We start from the raw sequence: 15,862 nt of genomic DNA, 5'->3' as shown, positions 1-15,862 counted from the left end.
GTTCAAAAGTGAAAAAGACTTCTAAAATCATATATTTATGTTTATATTTATATATTATTTTTTAATATCATAGAAGAAGGTTTAGAAGAATACATACTGTGAACGTCTAGCGTTCGGGTCCCTGGGTAAGGGTCGCGAAATATCCAGGACACAGGGGATGCAGAGCAAAGGCAGCAATTGCAACTGCATGCTGAGGTTTATTTGCAAGTTCCTTTTATATTCTTCTTCTAACAAAGCAAGCAATTCTTCAATAACACTTTACCCACATTGCCCAAATATCATGCCTCAGCAGATACACAGAGCTAAATTCAGATCGTTCCTGTTTATTTGATAAGTACCCTCTTAAAGTTCTTTGTAGACATTATCTAATCCCCTGAGGATGCATTTGTTTCTTTAGAATGTACTGTTCCCAGGACAAGTATGCAGGAAGCTTCTTCCTCTTGGCCAAACCATGCAGAACTTGTGACTTGCGATAAGGGGAAGAGAACTTTTCCTCCTCCTAACTGAGGTTTGCCTCAGCTGACCTAAATCACAGCCATAGCTCTTGCAAAATGTCAGGCCTGAGGGAGCTAAACTCTGCACACTCAAACCCCAACAATTCCTTCTTTTTTCTTTTGTTTTTCTAAAACAGTTTTCCACAAAGTTAATATAGAGTTTTGAGATGGTTTTATGCACATGCAATATATAATTACAAAAAGGATAATAACTAAGCATAACACTATTCCCACTCCTCCAGCCGTATGGGTAAGACTTTGAGCAATTCCTTTGGGATCTAATCCCTCTAACTGTTTTAAAAACAATTCAGCGATTTGTGCAGCATCATCATGTTGAAACCCTTTTCCAAAAATTTCAAATATATCCTTTTGTAAAGAATTAATCATTAATTGAGCTGTTTCATTACCATCAAGATAATTTTGTATGATACTCCATTCGTGTAAGCTTTGATTATATTGTATATTAGTTATACAGAAAGAAGTTGAATTCCAGTCACATTTTAATCTAATTTCTTGTTCTAAGGTGAGTATCTTTTTTCCTAACCAATTAACTGTTTGTTTTAAAATATCTATTTGAGTTTGAAGTCTAGAATCAATTTGAGCCTGGGATAGCCATAACTCATGCGAATCTTTATGCCATTCTTCAATAAAATGTTTTGTTTGTAAAGAAGTATGTAAAGCTATCCCTGAAACTGTAGCAACTGTAGCCACTGCAATAAGACTTAGAATTACAGCAACAACAACTCCCACAAACCGTTTAGTACGTTTTAACAATTGTCTAAAAAATTCCAGAACCAAAGTATTTACAGGATCTTGGGACCATGATCTTTGTAAGTTCACGGGAAGCCAAATGTGAGAGTGCTGTTGTAACAGCACAATGGAATAACCAGAAGGAATAGAAACAGATGTATTAATACAGGTATACAATTTACAATTAAAGCATAAAATTCCCTCATCAAAAGTAACATTTCCAATTAAGAACAGGTATGGCATGGGCGCACATGTGGTTATACTATATTCTTTAAATACAGTAAAATTATAAGAAGCAGCAGATTGACTAGTCCCAGAGAAAGAGCCATTAGACAAAATTACAGGTTTAGTTGCAGCAGCAATTTTCCATAAATGTGTTTGTAAATGATGAGGGTACTGCACTGAAGCCAAGTGTGGGTCAGCAATTCCGCCATCACCCCAGGCCATCAATTTGTCGTTCCGAATGGTTTCATTCCATTTCTCTTTCGGCGGGATTCTGTATGTAGAAGATAAATCACAAGCAGTAATATTCCATTCTGAACAATTTTTTAAGAACATCCCATAAGGACCCCACATGATAATATCCTGAAATATCTTCCCAAATTTGCCTAAACATTCCTGCCATATGAAAGGGGAGTATCTTAAGTCCTGATAAGTAAAATCGGGGCACTCGGGGAACATAGGGTATTTTTGTTCAGTTATATTATCCCAGGTCATATTGACGGACCATGCAGACAACCGTTGTAAACGGGTTCGAGAACCATTACTCCAATTTCCAACTAGTATCCAATGTTGACAATCTAATTGTAAGCAAGGAGGAACGCCCAAGCATATAGGTTTGCTGTTATTATTCTTATAAGTAAAATTAAATGGTGTTCCATCATTAATATTCATATACGTTAAATTGTTCCAAGGGGGAGATAAAAGAGCAGGAGAAGTATATAAGGTAATATCCATGTCACCCCAAGTAACAGGTTCCAGCAAAGGTGGATTGGGAATATAGGCCCAATAGTGAGTATTATTATTTTGTACCTCAGAAGCAGAAGACACTGTCAATAATGCACACATGGCCAGAAATAAATTTTCTGGGGTGCAACTCTTCCCCGTTCGTTGCAGCACCTTTTGCCCTTCCCCACTCAGCTTTTTAATTTGACCCCACGTAGGTAAGGGAGAGAAATTAGGACATCGACGACGTCGGGCCCCAAGATGAAGACGCGCCATTGCTGCCACCGGAACATCAAGCTCAGGATCTTGATTCCTCGGCTGGGGTAGTGGATAGGGTGCCCCCCTTGGTGCCGTTCTGATTGTGACGGGCCTGGATCCACCGCCCTGGGAGCCACTGCCGGTGTCCATTTTCTGTTGAAACATAAACATAGCCCTTTCCTCTATAAAGTAAAATCCCTGGCTGCCATTCAGCATCTGCCACAATTTTTATCCAAATTGGTTCATGAACTATTTCTAAGGTTTTTTGCTCAAAATGTCGTTCTGCTCTTGTCAATATTTCTCCTTGTGGAAGATTAAGGAAATTTAAAATAAATAAGGCTTGATGTAACAATGCTTTAGGTTGATTTTGTAAATGTCTAAACAAGTGCATATTTAAATCTGTCATTTTCCTCCTTTTTAATTTTTTAATTTGTGTTTTAAGCGTAGCATGTACACGTTCTACTAAAGCTTGTCCTTGTGGATTATATTCTATTCCAGTTAGATGAACAATATCATATAATTTGCAAAAATCTTTAAAATTTTTACTAGTATAAGCCGGACCATTATCAGTTTTAATCATAGCGGGAATTTCCATAATAGCAAATGTTTCCACTAAGTGTTGAATAACATGATGGGTGGTTTCTCCAATTTGAGCAGTAGCCCACAAAAATTTAGAGTATGTGTCAATAGTAACATGAACACAAGAATAACGTCCAAACAAGGGAACATGTGTAACATCCATTTGCCATAATTCATTAGGTTGAATCCCTCTAGGATTTACTCCTGAAGGTACAATCCTAAGATGTAAAGGTCGACAAACTGGGCAATTTTTAATAATTTGTTTTGCTTGTTTATATGGAATCTTATATTTAATGTGTAAATGTCCGGCATTAGAATGAAACAGATTATGTTCTTCTTGAGGAGTTTTGAACATCACTAATTTGTCTACCTGAGCATTACCATATGTCAAAAATCCTGGTAATTTAGAGTGTGATCTAATATGATCTATAAATATGCGAGCATTACGAGCTTGTAAAAGTTTTTGTAAGGTAAGAAAAAGATTTTGTAGAGCAGGTTTATTAGAATAGGCTACTGCAATAAACATATATTTTAACTACTCCCATCGTGTATGCAGAGTCAGTAAGAATGTTAATGTCTTGATTATCAAAATCATTTAAAACTTGAATGACTGCAAATAATTCATTTTGTTGGACAGATTGATAGTTTGTTATTTGAACCCAATATTGATTCTCTGTCCAATAAGCACTTTTAGTTTTTGATCCATCAGTAAACACAGTAACAACATTGTCTAAAGGATATTCACTAATAATATTATTAATTACAAATCGTTGACGTTTTAGCATGTCCCATAATTTGCCCTTGGGGAAATGATAGGAAATACCTCCAGTATATTCAGCCAACGCTATTTGTAGCATTTCAGTCATTTGTACCAAGTAAGTCCATTGGTCTTTAGGTAATGGGGTAATTATGTGAGAAATGTCATTGCCCGTCAAGGTTATACTTCTCTGTCTTCCTTGTTCAATTAATAATGCGATCTGGTTAGCATATGGCATAATATTTTTGGAGAATCTATGTTTTGTACAAATCCATTCTAAAGGAAGCTCATGCTGTCCCAGAACTGCAGTAGGATATTGAAATGTATTTAAGATATAAAGAGAAATAGGGGCTTGTAAATCTATTCTCTGAAGGAATGCATTTTTAATGCGTTGTTCTACAAAGGTCAATTCATCAGAGGCTTCTTTAGTAATTATATGAGAGCTATTAAGTGCAGGATCTCCTTGTAACAATGAAAACAGATGACTTAATTGATAAGTAGGTATCCCCAAAGAAGGTGGTAACCAATTAATATTCCCTAATAATTTTTGAAAATCATTAAGTGTTTTTAAATTATCTCTCCTGATTGATAATTTTTGAGGAATTATCTTTTGTCTAGTAACTGTATATCCCAAGTAATTAATGACATCCTCCTTCTGTATCTTTTCAGGGGCAATTATTAACCCATAATGTTGAAAATAAATTGGCAATTTTTGTAATAGGTCATCAAGTTCCTGTTTATCAGGTCCTGAAAAGAGAATATCATCCATATAATGAGAAATATATAACTGAGGCCAATTTTTACGGATAGGTTTTAATGCTGCATCGACATAAATTTGACACATCATAGGGGAATTCATCATTCCTTGGGGTAATACTTTCCATTGATACCGAAGATGAGGTCCTTTATGATTAATTTGCAGTAAAGAAAAAGCAAAATGCTTACGATCAACAGGATGAACAGGAATGGTAAAGAAACAATCCTGTAAATCAATAACTACAATATGCCAATCTTTTGGTAACATAGCGGGAGAGGGGATTCCAGGTTGTAAAGCCCCCATGGGGTACATGGAATTATTCACTTCCCTTAAATCAGTTAATAATCTCCATTTACCAGACTTCTTTTTTATGACAAATATAGGTGAGTTCCATGGGGATGTAGAGAATTCGATATGGCCTTGTTGCAATTGTTCCTTGACCAACAGGTGAGCAGCATCTAACTTTTCTTTTGTTAAGAGCCATTGTTCAATCCATAAAGGGTCCTCAGATTTCCACATAATTTTCAGTGGCTCCATCTAGAATTAGTTAAAATTGAATATAAGCTCCCCATTGTTCTAAAATATCCCTTCCGATTATATTAAGAGGAACTTCTAGAATGTAGGGTTTTAATACAGCTATTTGTCCGTCCTCTGATTTAAGCCACAGTTATATGGCTTAAAGCTTGGCCAATACTTTGGACGGGAGCCGAGCTAACTCCCTTAATCTGACAGGGTATAATTTGATACTGAAGATTAGACAGCCAATCTTGAGTTTTTATTATAGTAATATCAGATCCTGTATCAATTAAAGCACTAATCATTTTAGTCCCTAGCTTTACTTTTATAAGGGGTTGCATTTTAGTAATTTGTGTGGCCCAAAAAACACTTTGTGTGTCACTACTGCCAAATCCGCCCTGCCTCTGATTAGAGGAATCCCCTATAGGGAGGTAAGGTAATAAGAGAAGTTGGGCAATTCTTTCTCCTTTGGAAAAATGAACATCAGCAAGAGAAGACATTAAAATCTGAATTTCTCCTTCATAGTCTGCATCGATAATGCCTAAATGGACAGTAATACCTTTAGCATTAAGGCTGGAGCGTCCTGTGAGCAAAGCGAAAGTCCCTGGAGGTAGTGGCCCAAATATTCCTGTAGGTATTCTTTTAGGCATAGCACCACCCTGGAAATCAAAATCACTTAAGGCTGGGATGTCCACGGTGGCACTATGTTGGGTTGCAGGTTGTAGGGAAAAGATTGTGGGTTGCCCCCGTTTATTTGTCCAGGGCCTGGGGTCCGGCCTGATGGGCCGTTTCCCTGAACTGCAAGAGTGGCTGCATTTTTCGTTCTACATTCTCGAGCCCAATGTTTACCTTTTTTTCATTTAGGACATATTCCGGGTCCCCTAGTTTCCTTATCATTCTTTTGTTTACAATTTTTCCTCAGATGTCCAGTCTGGCCACACCCAAAACACTTCATGTTAGCCAAATTTCGATTTGTATTCTGCAAAGCATGCCATGTAGAGGCCATGGTTTCAGCAAATAATTGCATCTTTCTCGATTCTGATGTTATATCTTTGCACACCTTTAAGTATGTATGAATATCTCCTATATCTTTAATCGGTAAAATGGCTCGTTTACAATCTTCATTAGCATTTTCATAAGCCAGCAAATGTAGTAATTGTTGCCTGGCAGCCTTTCCTACCACGGTTCGTTCAATTGTCAATTTTAATCTAGACAAAAATTCTACATAAGGTTCATTGGGTTTTTGTGAAACTTTTGTCCATGAGCCATAATGTTCTCCAGTAGGTTTAATTTTGTCCCAAGCTTCTAAAGCTATTTCCTTCAATTGCTCATGAATCTCAGGAAGAATATTAATTTGATGTTGAATGTCATCATACATACCAGTGCCAGATAACATAGGGTATCCTATGGCACGAATAACAGGGTTTTGACTGTTACCATTTTCTCTAGCCTTAGTGGCACATCCTTCTAAAAACCACATGTGCCATTGAAGATATTTAGGTTCCCGTAGAAGAGCACGGACCACAATCTTCCAATCCTCAGGAGCAAAATTATTGTACTGAGTAGCAAAAGCATTAAGCAATTCTTTTACATAATGGGATTGAGGTCCGTACATTGTCACTGCCTTTTTTAATCTGCCAATATGATCAATATCAATCCCCTCATACCGAGGTGGCTGTGTCATTCCATTAGCTGGATCAGGCCTGATTATAGGAAAAGCAAAGAAGGGAGTTTCGTCCTCATCGTCAGAAGGTTCTGAGTCCATTTCCTGGACAGCCTTTAAAGAAGCTGACAAAAAAGGGTTGGTGGCCAGAGGGGTAGAGGGCCTGGTTCCCGATAAAGGCCTAGGGTCCATTTTAGCTTCTAATTTATTAAGACGTCCCAGAACCTCCTCCATAACAAGCTTGAATTGCTCCAAAACGGAGCGATCGTCGATCGTCGTTTTTACTTTCGTTTTCTTTTCCGTATCATTACCAATTAAATCAGCAGAATTTTGTGAAGAATTATGAGTCAATTGTTGCGTATCTTTTACTACCTCTTCTTTTTCACTAATATCCAGAGGTAGATCTAGAATAGAGGGAGCTTGCTCCTTTTGTAAATTGCCAATCAACCTTTCTTCCTCCATAGCTTTAAACATTGTATATAAAATAGACCAGATAGACCAAAACCGAATCGGAATTTTTTCGCCTTGCCTCATGGCCTTTTCAACATTGTGACGGACCCGTTTCCAATTATCCACATCCATAGATCCTTCCTTCAGGAACCAGGGATTCCATTCCCTGACCACCTTAAGACACATCTCTATATCAGAATGGGAAATGTTAATACCATAGACGGCAAGTGAATGCCTAAGAATACGTAAAAAAGGAGAAGATGAAGATTGTCCCATCACCCTGTAATATAAAGAAAAAGAACTTACCCTTCCTGCCAATCCAGTAGGGTCCCTGTTCGGGCGCCAATTGTGAACGTCTAGAGCGTTCGGGTCCCTGGGTAAGGGTCGCGAAATAACCAGGACACAGGGGATGCAGAGCAAAGGCAGCAATTGCAACTGCATGCTGAGGTTTATTTGCAAGTTCCTTTTATATTCTTCTTCTAACAAAGCAAGCAATTCTTCAATAACACTTTACCCACATTGCCCAAATATCATGCCTCAGCAGATACACAGAGCTAAATTCAGATCGTTCCTGTTTATTTGATAAGTACCCTCTTAAAGTTCTTTGTAGACATTATCTAATCCCCTGAGGATGCACTTGTTTCTTTAGAATGTACTGTTCCCAGGACAAGTATGCAGGAAGCTTCTTCCTCTTGGCCAAACCATGCAGAACTTGTGACTTGCGATAAGGGGAAGAGAACTTTTCCTCCTCCTAACTGAGGTTTGCCTCAGCTGACCTAAATCACAGCCATAGCTCTTGCAAAATGTCAGGCCTGAGGGAGCTAAACTCTGCACACTCAAACCCCAACACATACCAGAAACTTAATATTGGTTAAGTGTGGAAGTCTTGGGAAGTTGCAAAGAGAAAAAGGAAAAGGAATAGAAGGAATAGAAGATTATTAGTCTATTTTTTTCATCATACATATTTTACTGTTATGAAATTTATAGTAGCCATATACAGTGGCACAAGCCTGTAAACCCAGCTACTCAGGAGACAGGAGAATCCCAAGTTCAAGATCAGATTGGGCAAGTTACTGAAACCCTGTCTCAAAATAAAAAATAAAAAGGGCTGGAGATGTAACAAAGTGGTAAAACATTTGCCTAGCAAGTGTGAGGCCCTGGATTCAATCCCCAGTACCACAAAAAAATTGCATAAATAAATAAAAACGTAAAAATGAATATTAAAGTAAGCTGTATTAACTTTTGATAATTGGTAAGACAAATCTAATTAATGCATAAATTTTGTAAATGAATGATTAGAATTTAATTTTTTCTCATGAGAATAAATATCAGGGTAATTTATTTTTCTATGACATAAATCTAAAGTATATAGAAAACATAGTTGAAGTAGAGAGAGACTGGAGTCAGAATGCTTACCTCTTCCTCTGAAGGGAATATAAGAAGCTCAACATTTGTTGACAACATTTGTTTAAGGAGTTATTTGCTAATCTTATTGCATTTTTCCTCATAGATTAAAATTGTTTCCTCATGCTTATTTTTCAGCTAACTCTTTATACCTCATCTACAATGGAACGTGGAATTGTTTTATGCCTTAAGGCAATGCTCCATGTCCTGACCTTGTGAGTCTCTGAGAATGTTTTGTTCTGTATAACTTAAAAGTCTAATGGTATGATCTGGGAATACTGTGCCTTTTCAGTCTGGAGATATTTCACCATTTAAGATGCTTCTAATTCCATGTAACAGAAAACCCAGACTATAACTACTTTAACTATAAAGAAACCTGTTACCTCATAACTAGGAGTCAAAAGTAGAACTCCAGAAATATTATAAGTAGCAGCTAAATGATATGATCAAAGGTCTCAAAGTATTCCTATTCTATCCTCAGCCATTTTCATTATGTAAGTTTTTTCTCAGGCTGGTTACAGTAATTCCAGAGGAAAAAGACATATATACTGTCGTTATAAACAGGAAAAGTAAACAAAATTTCCTGTTGGCTCTTTCTTAGAAATAAATTTTTTCACAGAAGTCCTCCAGCAGACATTTTTTATAAGTCATGTTTAATTGGCAAGTATTAGATCACATGTCTGATGCTTAACCAATCACTTGTGGGGGAAGTAACATCACCATAATTAGCTTGGAAAAACCTTGGAGTGGAAGAAATATTGGAAAATCAGCAGTCAAGACCACCTATAGTAAAAAATTTCATTAATACGGATTCCCACTTTTGCTTAGCTTGGCTCTATTCTCTTCTCTGTGATGCTTTCAGTTTCAGTCTCCAGAAGATGGTAAAGGTGAATAGAGCAGGGCCTCATATCTTTTCAGGTTCACTCACATCAATAGAAAAGATCATCTGTCTCATGCAGAGTTCATGCAAAATATCATCGTGCCTCATTGCCTCTAAGTCGGGTGCTTCTTTTTAAACCAATCAGGCTAACAGTAATGCCGTGGTCTAACAGGTCAGGCCTAGTTTGTTTCTCAGAGGAAAACTGTGACACTATTAAATGAAATATGATTGGATGCTACAATACAAACTGACATCTATTACAATTCATACATTTTGCAGCTCAGCATCTATATAAATTTTTCTTGCCATATATACAATTTTAAAATGTCTCCAGTATTTACTTTTATCAACTGTTGATAATATGAATTGTTACTGACTGGTTGGGAAATATCCTTGCAAGAATAACTGCTATTTTTTAAACTTTCAGAGCAACAGATTAATTAGACTGTTGTTAACTTTAAATAAATTCAATATTATAGTGTGTGCCAGTGAACATACCATAACATATCCAACATACTGTTGATGGAAATTTGGGTGATTTTCAGTTTGAAGGTATTGCAAATAGTTGAAGAAGCTTTTTTAAAAAACTTTATACCACTTTCTTAAAGCATGATTGACATATGAAAAGCTTTCATTCCACAAAGTTACTAAAAAGTTACTGTATACAACGTGATGATAGACACATATTTTATCATGAACAATGGTGTTTGGAATGTTAGTACTAGGAGACTAAACAATTCAAAATTGTTTTCCTTTTATGAAAACTATTGAATATGGACAAAACTATTTTTTTATTTTAACCAAGCTTTTATTTTTTATTCCTCTAACTTTATTACATGGGATTATTACTTCATGATCTATACACACATGTATATTAGTATGTACTTCATTAATCTTTCACAACATGAATTCTGATCATCTTTTGTTTCTCATAAAACATTTCAAATGTATTTCAAAATTTCAACTGACTTGTTGAATATTACATAATTTTCTATAATGCTGTGGACAAAACTAACAAAGGGTGTATATTCATAAGAGAACACAAAACATCTACATTAATTTTCTTTCAGTAGACATTAAAGGTACTTGAAAGCAGAGCCAATTTTACAGAGTAAGAAAAGGAAATTCCGACAGAGTCTCTGGAAAGTGTTCTAGTACCATTTAGAAATCAGAGAGACTTTCTAATTGCTCTGTCCATGTGTTAGGTAATCCTTGATTTAAAAGAACAAATAAGCAGTTTGAGAACATTTCAACAGTGGAATAATTTTTCGATATCAGGGTTTATTTTCTGTGTCCAGTCATTTTTTGCAAGAAGTGGAGATCAATAGAATGTTTTAAGTAGTCAAACTACAGAAATATTCCTTAATTAGGGTGAGGAAAACTACAAGAAAGTAGTGCCTCCTTAAAAATATTTTAAAATCATAGATTTAGGACTGGGGTACTTATTTTAGTGATACTCATATAAACTAAAAATAAAAATTAAATTATACAATAGTTTTAAAACAATTACTTAATAAATTTATTTAATAAATAAATTATTTAAACCAGAATTTCTATAACCCATAGTAAATTGTATTATAGAAGTAAAACATATGTAATTGTTTTTTTCTAGCTTCACGAACCTTAAAAAATATATGAATAACTGCAAAAATATTCTTACTGACATTATCTTTTTTTAATTGAATTTATTTTTTAAATACACAACAGTGGAATGCATTACAATTCTTATTACACATAGAGAGTACAATTTTTCATATCTTTGTATGTTCATGCCAATTCATGTCTTTATACATGTACTTTGTTTTTTTGCATTACAATTCTTATTACACATATACATACCACCATTTTTCATATCTCTGTTTGTATATAAAGTAGGTTGACACCCAATTCATGTCTTCAAACATGTACTTTGGATAATGATGTCCATCACATTCCACCATCCTTGCTAATCCCCTGTCTCCTCCCTTTTTCTCCCACCCCTCTTCCCTATCTAGAATTCATCTATTCCCCCCATGCTTCCCCTTCCTACCCCACTAAACAATTCAAACTAGTTTTCCTTTTATAAAAACTATTGAATATGGACAAAAATATTTTTTTCAAAAACTCTTAAAACAATCTGCTCAAAGGCATCTAGAAATCAAAAACATGGGGAATAATAATTCAGATAAGATAGAGGAAAACAAGTCTAAGTAATGAACAGGGAATGTAGTGGATGATCCTTCAACCCTGGAAAAATTTACGCATTCTAGAGGGAACTGGTAAAAGACTTAGAAGCAAGGATTTTGACTGCTTTTTATACCTACTGATACAGTAATTGCAGTATAAGGCTTTGGTAAACCCCTTTCACTTTTTGTTAGGATTCAACAGTAGTATCCCCTGAGTAACTAAACCAGAACTAAACAAACTCTTACAGGATAAACAGTATATCACCCAATTGTTTGCAATAAAAATGACATGAATATTCATTTCCATTAGCACTAGATGTAACCCTCTTTTCTTATACCCCATGAAACTAAGTAATATTTTAAATTCTTTCATACTTTAGCTGTTGAAACAAAATTATTATTGATCTTATTTTTCATTTTAGGAATTATTTTATTGACTTAAGCCTAGATGTTTTCTTAATAGACAACCTTTCCTCTGATTCGGATGCTATAAGTAATTATTAAACATTCATATGATTACATGGTTTAGGGTTACTTTTCTTGTGTTCTGTTTTATCTTGCTGCATTTTACATTTAAAAAAATCAAATATTGAGGTGGGCCCCGCTGCCCTTGAGGTGGGCACAAATTTAGTATTCTTATTTTGCCTATTTAAAGACTCATTCCAACATTTCTTGAAGAACATCTAGTCTTTCTCCACTGATTTATAAAACTTTCATTTTTCCCTATTCTCATAGTTATTTTTCCAAAAACTTTCCATTACTATAAATAGATCTGATTAGTAGTTACTGTGAAAATACTCTCCCAAGTCAAGTAATGGAAGAAAAAACAAATTTTAGATCACAGTAAATTTCAGTTTAATGGATCCAAGGCAATAAAACAGGTAATAGATACTCAATAAATATTTGTAAAGTGAAAACAAAAGAATAGTTTTTAAAATATCTAACATCCAGAGAAAATGCTTATTAAATGTGGAAAAGGATGTGGCATGAAAATTCACAAACAAAATAATCCCAGTTTTGAAAAAGCTTAAGAAAAAGGAAACAGAAATAATGAATATTAATATACAGTGAGATAAGAGAATGAGAGTTAGGATTTATGTTGATTATGTTATTCTTCAAATCATTTTCCTGAAATTAAACATTGCTCACTTTATGCATGCAATTAGTTTTCAGTAGAAGAGGAAAAGATACAAAATTCCTCAAGAGTAAAGGCAAGGAAAGTTCAGTCGGGAAAAATTATGCACAGGCTACTCCAAAATGTCAGAATAAGCACTAGCTCATTTCTCTCCTCCAATCCGTTTTAAACAACAGGAAAGTTAAATTCTTGTATAAAGAATAACTTCAAAAGGGTACTGGGAAAAAAGAAAAGAGGGGAATTCCTGGAAGATGAAAAGCAGATGGGGAATGGACACGGATATAGTAGAAGAAGAGGTGGCAATAAGAACCAAGGGCTTTGAAATCGGAGGCTAGGGAGACCAGACAGTAGAAGGAAGGTTCAGGACCCAGAACCTCAAGCTTTGGCTAAGAGGAGCCCAGGCTAAATGCTCCCCTCTGGACACTAGGCAACGTCTGGCTTATGAGCTGCGGTGGGGGTGGGAGTGTTTGGCAGGAAGGGGAGGCCTCTCTCCTGGCAGGAAGCTGCGCTACGGAAAGAGGGAGGAGACTGCGGCGGCGGCAGCAGCTGGTGGAAGCCCAAGGTGGCAGAGGGGCCGCCACCACCAAGGGGAAGGCAGAGGGCCCACGAACCCAGCACCAGCAACGCCGCCGCCGCCCTCTTCGCCTGCCCCGCCGCCCTCGTAATACTCTCTTCGCCTGCGGATCCTCCCCTCGCAGCTCTGGCAAGCACTCACTCGACTGGTCGCCCGCGGATCCTCCTTCTCCACGGGCTCTTAGCAGAGGCAGCAGCGAGGTGTCCGATTTGGGCACGTGAGGCCCGCGATCTCCGGCGGTGGACGCCAGGCAGGGCAAGGCCATTGGTGGGCGCCAGAAAGGAGGGAGGGGGATGGGATGGAATCTTGCAGGAGATAAGGGTAGAGGTGGGCGCCAGGCTGGCGTAGGGGAGTGTGCGGCGGGCAACAGGAAAAAGGGGGTGGGTGCCTTAAGAGCCAAGCAAGGGTTTGGAAGTGAGCACGGGAAAGCAAGGAAGGTGGATACAAGGGAAGCGGTTAGGATAGGCAGGGGGGCGTGTGGCCAGCAGTCTGGGGCGCTCAGTGCAGGCGGGCACTGGGTGCCAGACAAGGTAGTGGAAAGACAGACGCTTTGCAGGGGATCTGGAGTGGGCACCAGTGGCAGGTGGGGGCGGGGGAACTGGACGCTGAACCAGGAGGAGGTAGCCCTTTCCCTTCTGCAGAGTTCCTAATCCCAGGCAGCACTCCAGCCACTCCAGCCCTTCCCCTCAGCCTAAAGAAACCTCAGAGAGAGAGAGGAAGAGGGAGAGAGAGAAAGAGAGAGAGAGAGAGAGAGAGAGAGAGAGAGAGAGAAGCACTGCAGGCACGCAGCCAGGATTCCCAGCATTGCTGCCAGGCTCCTGGGGAAATTTTAGGCGCCTGTGCAGGGTACATAGAGACATCGCTATGGGAGAAGTTCACCTTATGGCATATTGGGTATCTGTCTCTATTCTGTCCTTTCCCTGCAGGCATGAAGACTCCCAATGTACAGGAGGCCGAAGGGCAACAAACCAGGGCAGCTGCAGGAAGGGCCACTGGGTCTGCAAACGTGTCCAAGAAGAAAGCTTCCCAGAAGAAGCACAGGGGCAGACCCTCATCCCAGCCCCGCAGGAACATCGTGGGCTGCAGAATTTCCCATGGATGGAAGGAAGGCGATGAGCCCATCACCCAGTGGAAGGGAACTGTTCTGGATCAGGTGCCTATAAACCCCTCTCTTTATCTGGTGAAATATGATGGAATTGACTGTGTCTATGGCCTGGAACTTCACAGAGATGAAAGAGTTTTGTCTCTTAAAATTCTTTCCGACAGGGTGGCATCATCCCAAGTTAGTGATGCCAACCTTGCAAATACCATAATTGGCAAAGCAGTGGAACACATGTTTGAGGGTGAGCATGGTTCTAAGGATGAATGGAGGGGGATGGTCCTAGCCCAAGCACCTATCATGAAAGCCTGGTTTTATATTACCTATGAGAAAGATCCTGTCCTGTACATGTACCAGCTTCTAGATGATTATAAAGAAGGTGACCTCCGTATCATGCCAGAGTCCAGTGAGTCTCCTCCAGCAGAGAGGGAGCCTGGAGGAGTTGTAGATGGCCTGATAGGTAAACATGTGGAATATACCAAAGAAGATGGCTCCAAAAGAATCGGAATGGTCATTCACCAAGTGGAAGCCAAACCCTCTGTGTATTTCATCAAGTTTGATGATGATTTCCACATCTATGTCTATGATTTGGTGAAAAAGTCCTAACTCTTAGGGTAAAATGTGCCACAGCTTTGGAAATAAACGTATAATTTGTAGACACTCTAAAAAAATGCTGCTTTTCAGTGTATTGAAAGTTTAAGGGTCCCTGAAAACCCAACGTCTTTGCCAGCATAACTGTTGTTTTGTGCTGAAAAATACAAGTTTATGTGGACATGACATGCTGTGTGTAAGCACTTTGTCTTGTTGAAAAGATTGAGTGTGTTTGGTGGATGGGGCACGAAAGGAAGGAACAGCTGTCAATTCAGGCTGTGAATAAGTGCAGCTAGTATCATAATCACTCATCTAAAAATGGAACAAGACTTAGCTGGTCTGATCTGGTGGGGAGGGGAAAGGACTAATGATGGGCTGTGGGGGATGGGAGAGGAGGAGTTGTCTGCTTAGGAAGAGGTACAGAGGGGCCAAAACATTGGGAAGCTCCCTGCGGGAGGGATAGGCTACTGGAAGGGAGTGAAGGATGTCCAAGAGTGAGATCTTGGGGCTTAGAGTAGATCACTCAAAGTAAATTGTGTAGAGAGGGACCCAAAGAAGCTTAGAAGTAGTCCAGAGTAAGGCAGATCGGAGGAGGCCAAAGGACACACAAAAGGAGGGTCTCTGCATGGGTTGCATGACCAAAAATGGAGGGGACATTGAGGAAGGAGCAATGCGAAGAGGAAAGAATGACTGAGGAAATGAAAATTGGCGGGTGGGGGGCATGAGCAGGTCCTATGAGGGATGGAAAAGGCCAGGAAATGTTAGATCCCTGGCTATATCCATTTTGCCCTCCCTGGCTCTCTGCACAAAGAAAGTGGCAACTGTCAAAGAAAGCAGATGCATTG

The 15,862-nt window shown here is 38.4% G+C and overlaps 2 protein-coding genes across 3 annotated transcripts; one reads left to right on the top strand and one right to left on the bottom strand.

Moving 5' to 3' along the window:
• Nucleotides 1–5,912: 5,912 nt before the first annotated feature.
• On the bottom strand, nucleotides 5,913–7,355 carry LOC143638517 (endogenous retrovirus group K member 7 Gag polyprotein-like). Its single transcript, XM_077106434.1, has one exon. It carries the CDS (start codon nucleotides 7,353–7,355, stop codon nucleotides 5,913–5,915), a length of 1,443 nt encoding a protein of 480 aa, XP_076962549.1.
• Nucleotides 7,356–13,287: 5,932 nt separating this feature from the next.
• Spin2b (spindlin family member 2B) lies at nucleotides 13,288–15,330 on the top strand. Of its 2 annotated transcripts, none has more exons than XM_077106419.1 (2): nucleotides 13,288–13,582; nucleotides 14,254–15,330. In XM_077106419.1, the coding sequence occupies exon 2, from the start codon at nucleotides 14,256–14,258 to the stop codon at nucleotides 15,030–15,032; it is 777 nt and encodes a 258-aa protein (XP_076962534.1). In that variant the 5' UTR covers nucleotides 13,288–13,582; nucleotides 14,254–14,255; the 3' UTR covers nucleotides 15,033–15,330. The 2 variants fall into 2 exon arrangements, with proteins under 2 accessions (XP_076962534.1, XP_076962533.1); XM_077106418.1 differs by having other exon boundaries at nucleotides 13,288–13,594.
• The last annotated feature ends 532 nt before the right edge of the window (nucleotides 15,331–15,862 follow it).

The sequence above is a fragment of the Callospermophilus lateralis genome, chromosome X, assembly GCF_048772815.1.
Source record: "Callospermophilus lateralis isolate mCalLat2 chromosome X, mCalLat2.hap1, whole genome shotgun sequence".
NCBI classification, from domain to species: domain Eukaryota; kingdom Metazoa; phylum Chordata; class Mammalia; order Rodentia; family Sciuridae; genus Callospermophilus; species Callospermophilus lateralis.
Note: the sequence above shows the minus strand (reverse complement) of the source record. Positions and strands in the feature narration are given on the sequence as shown.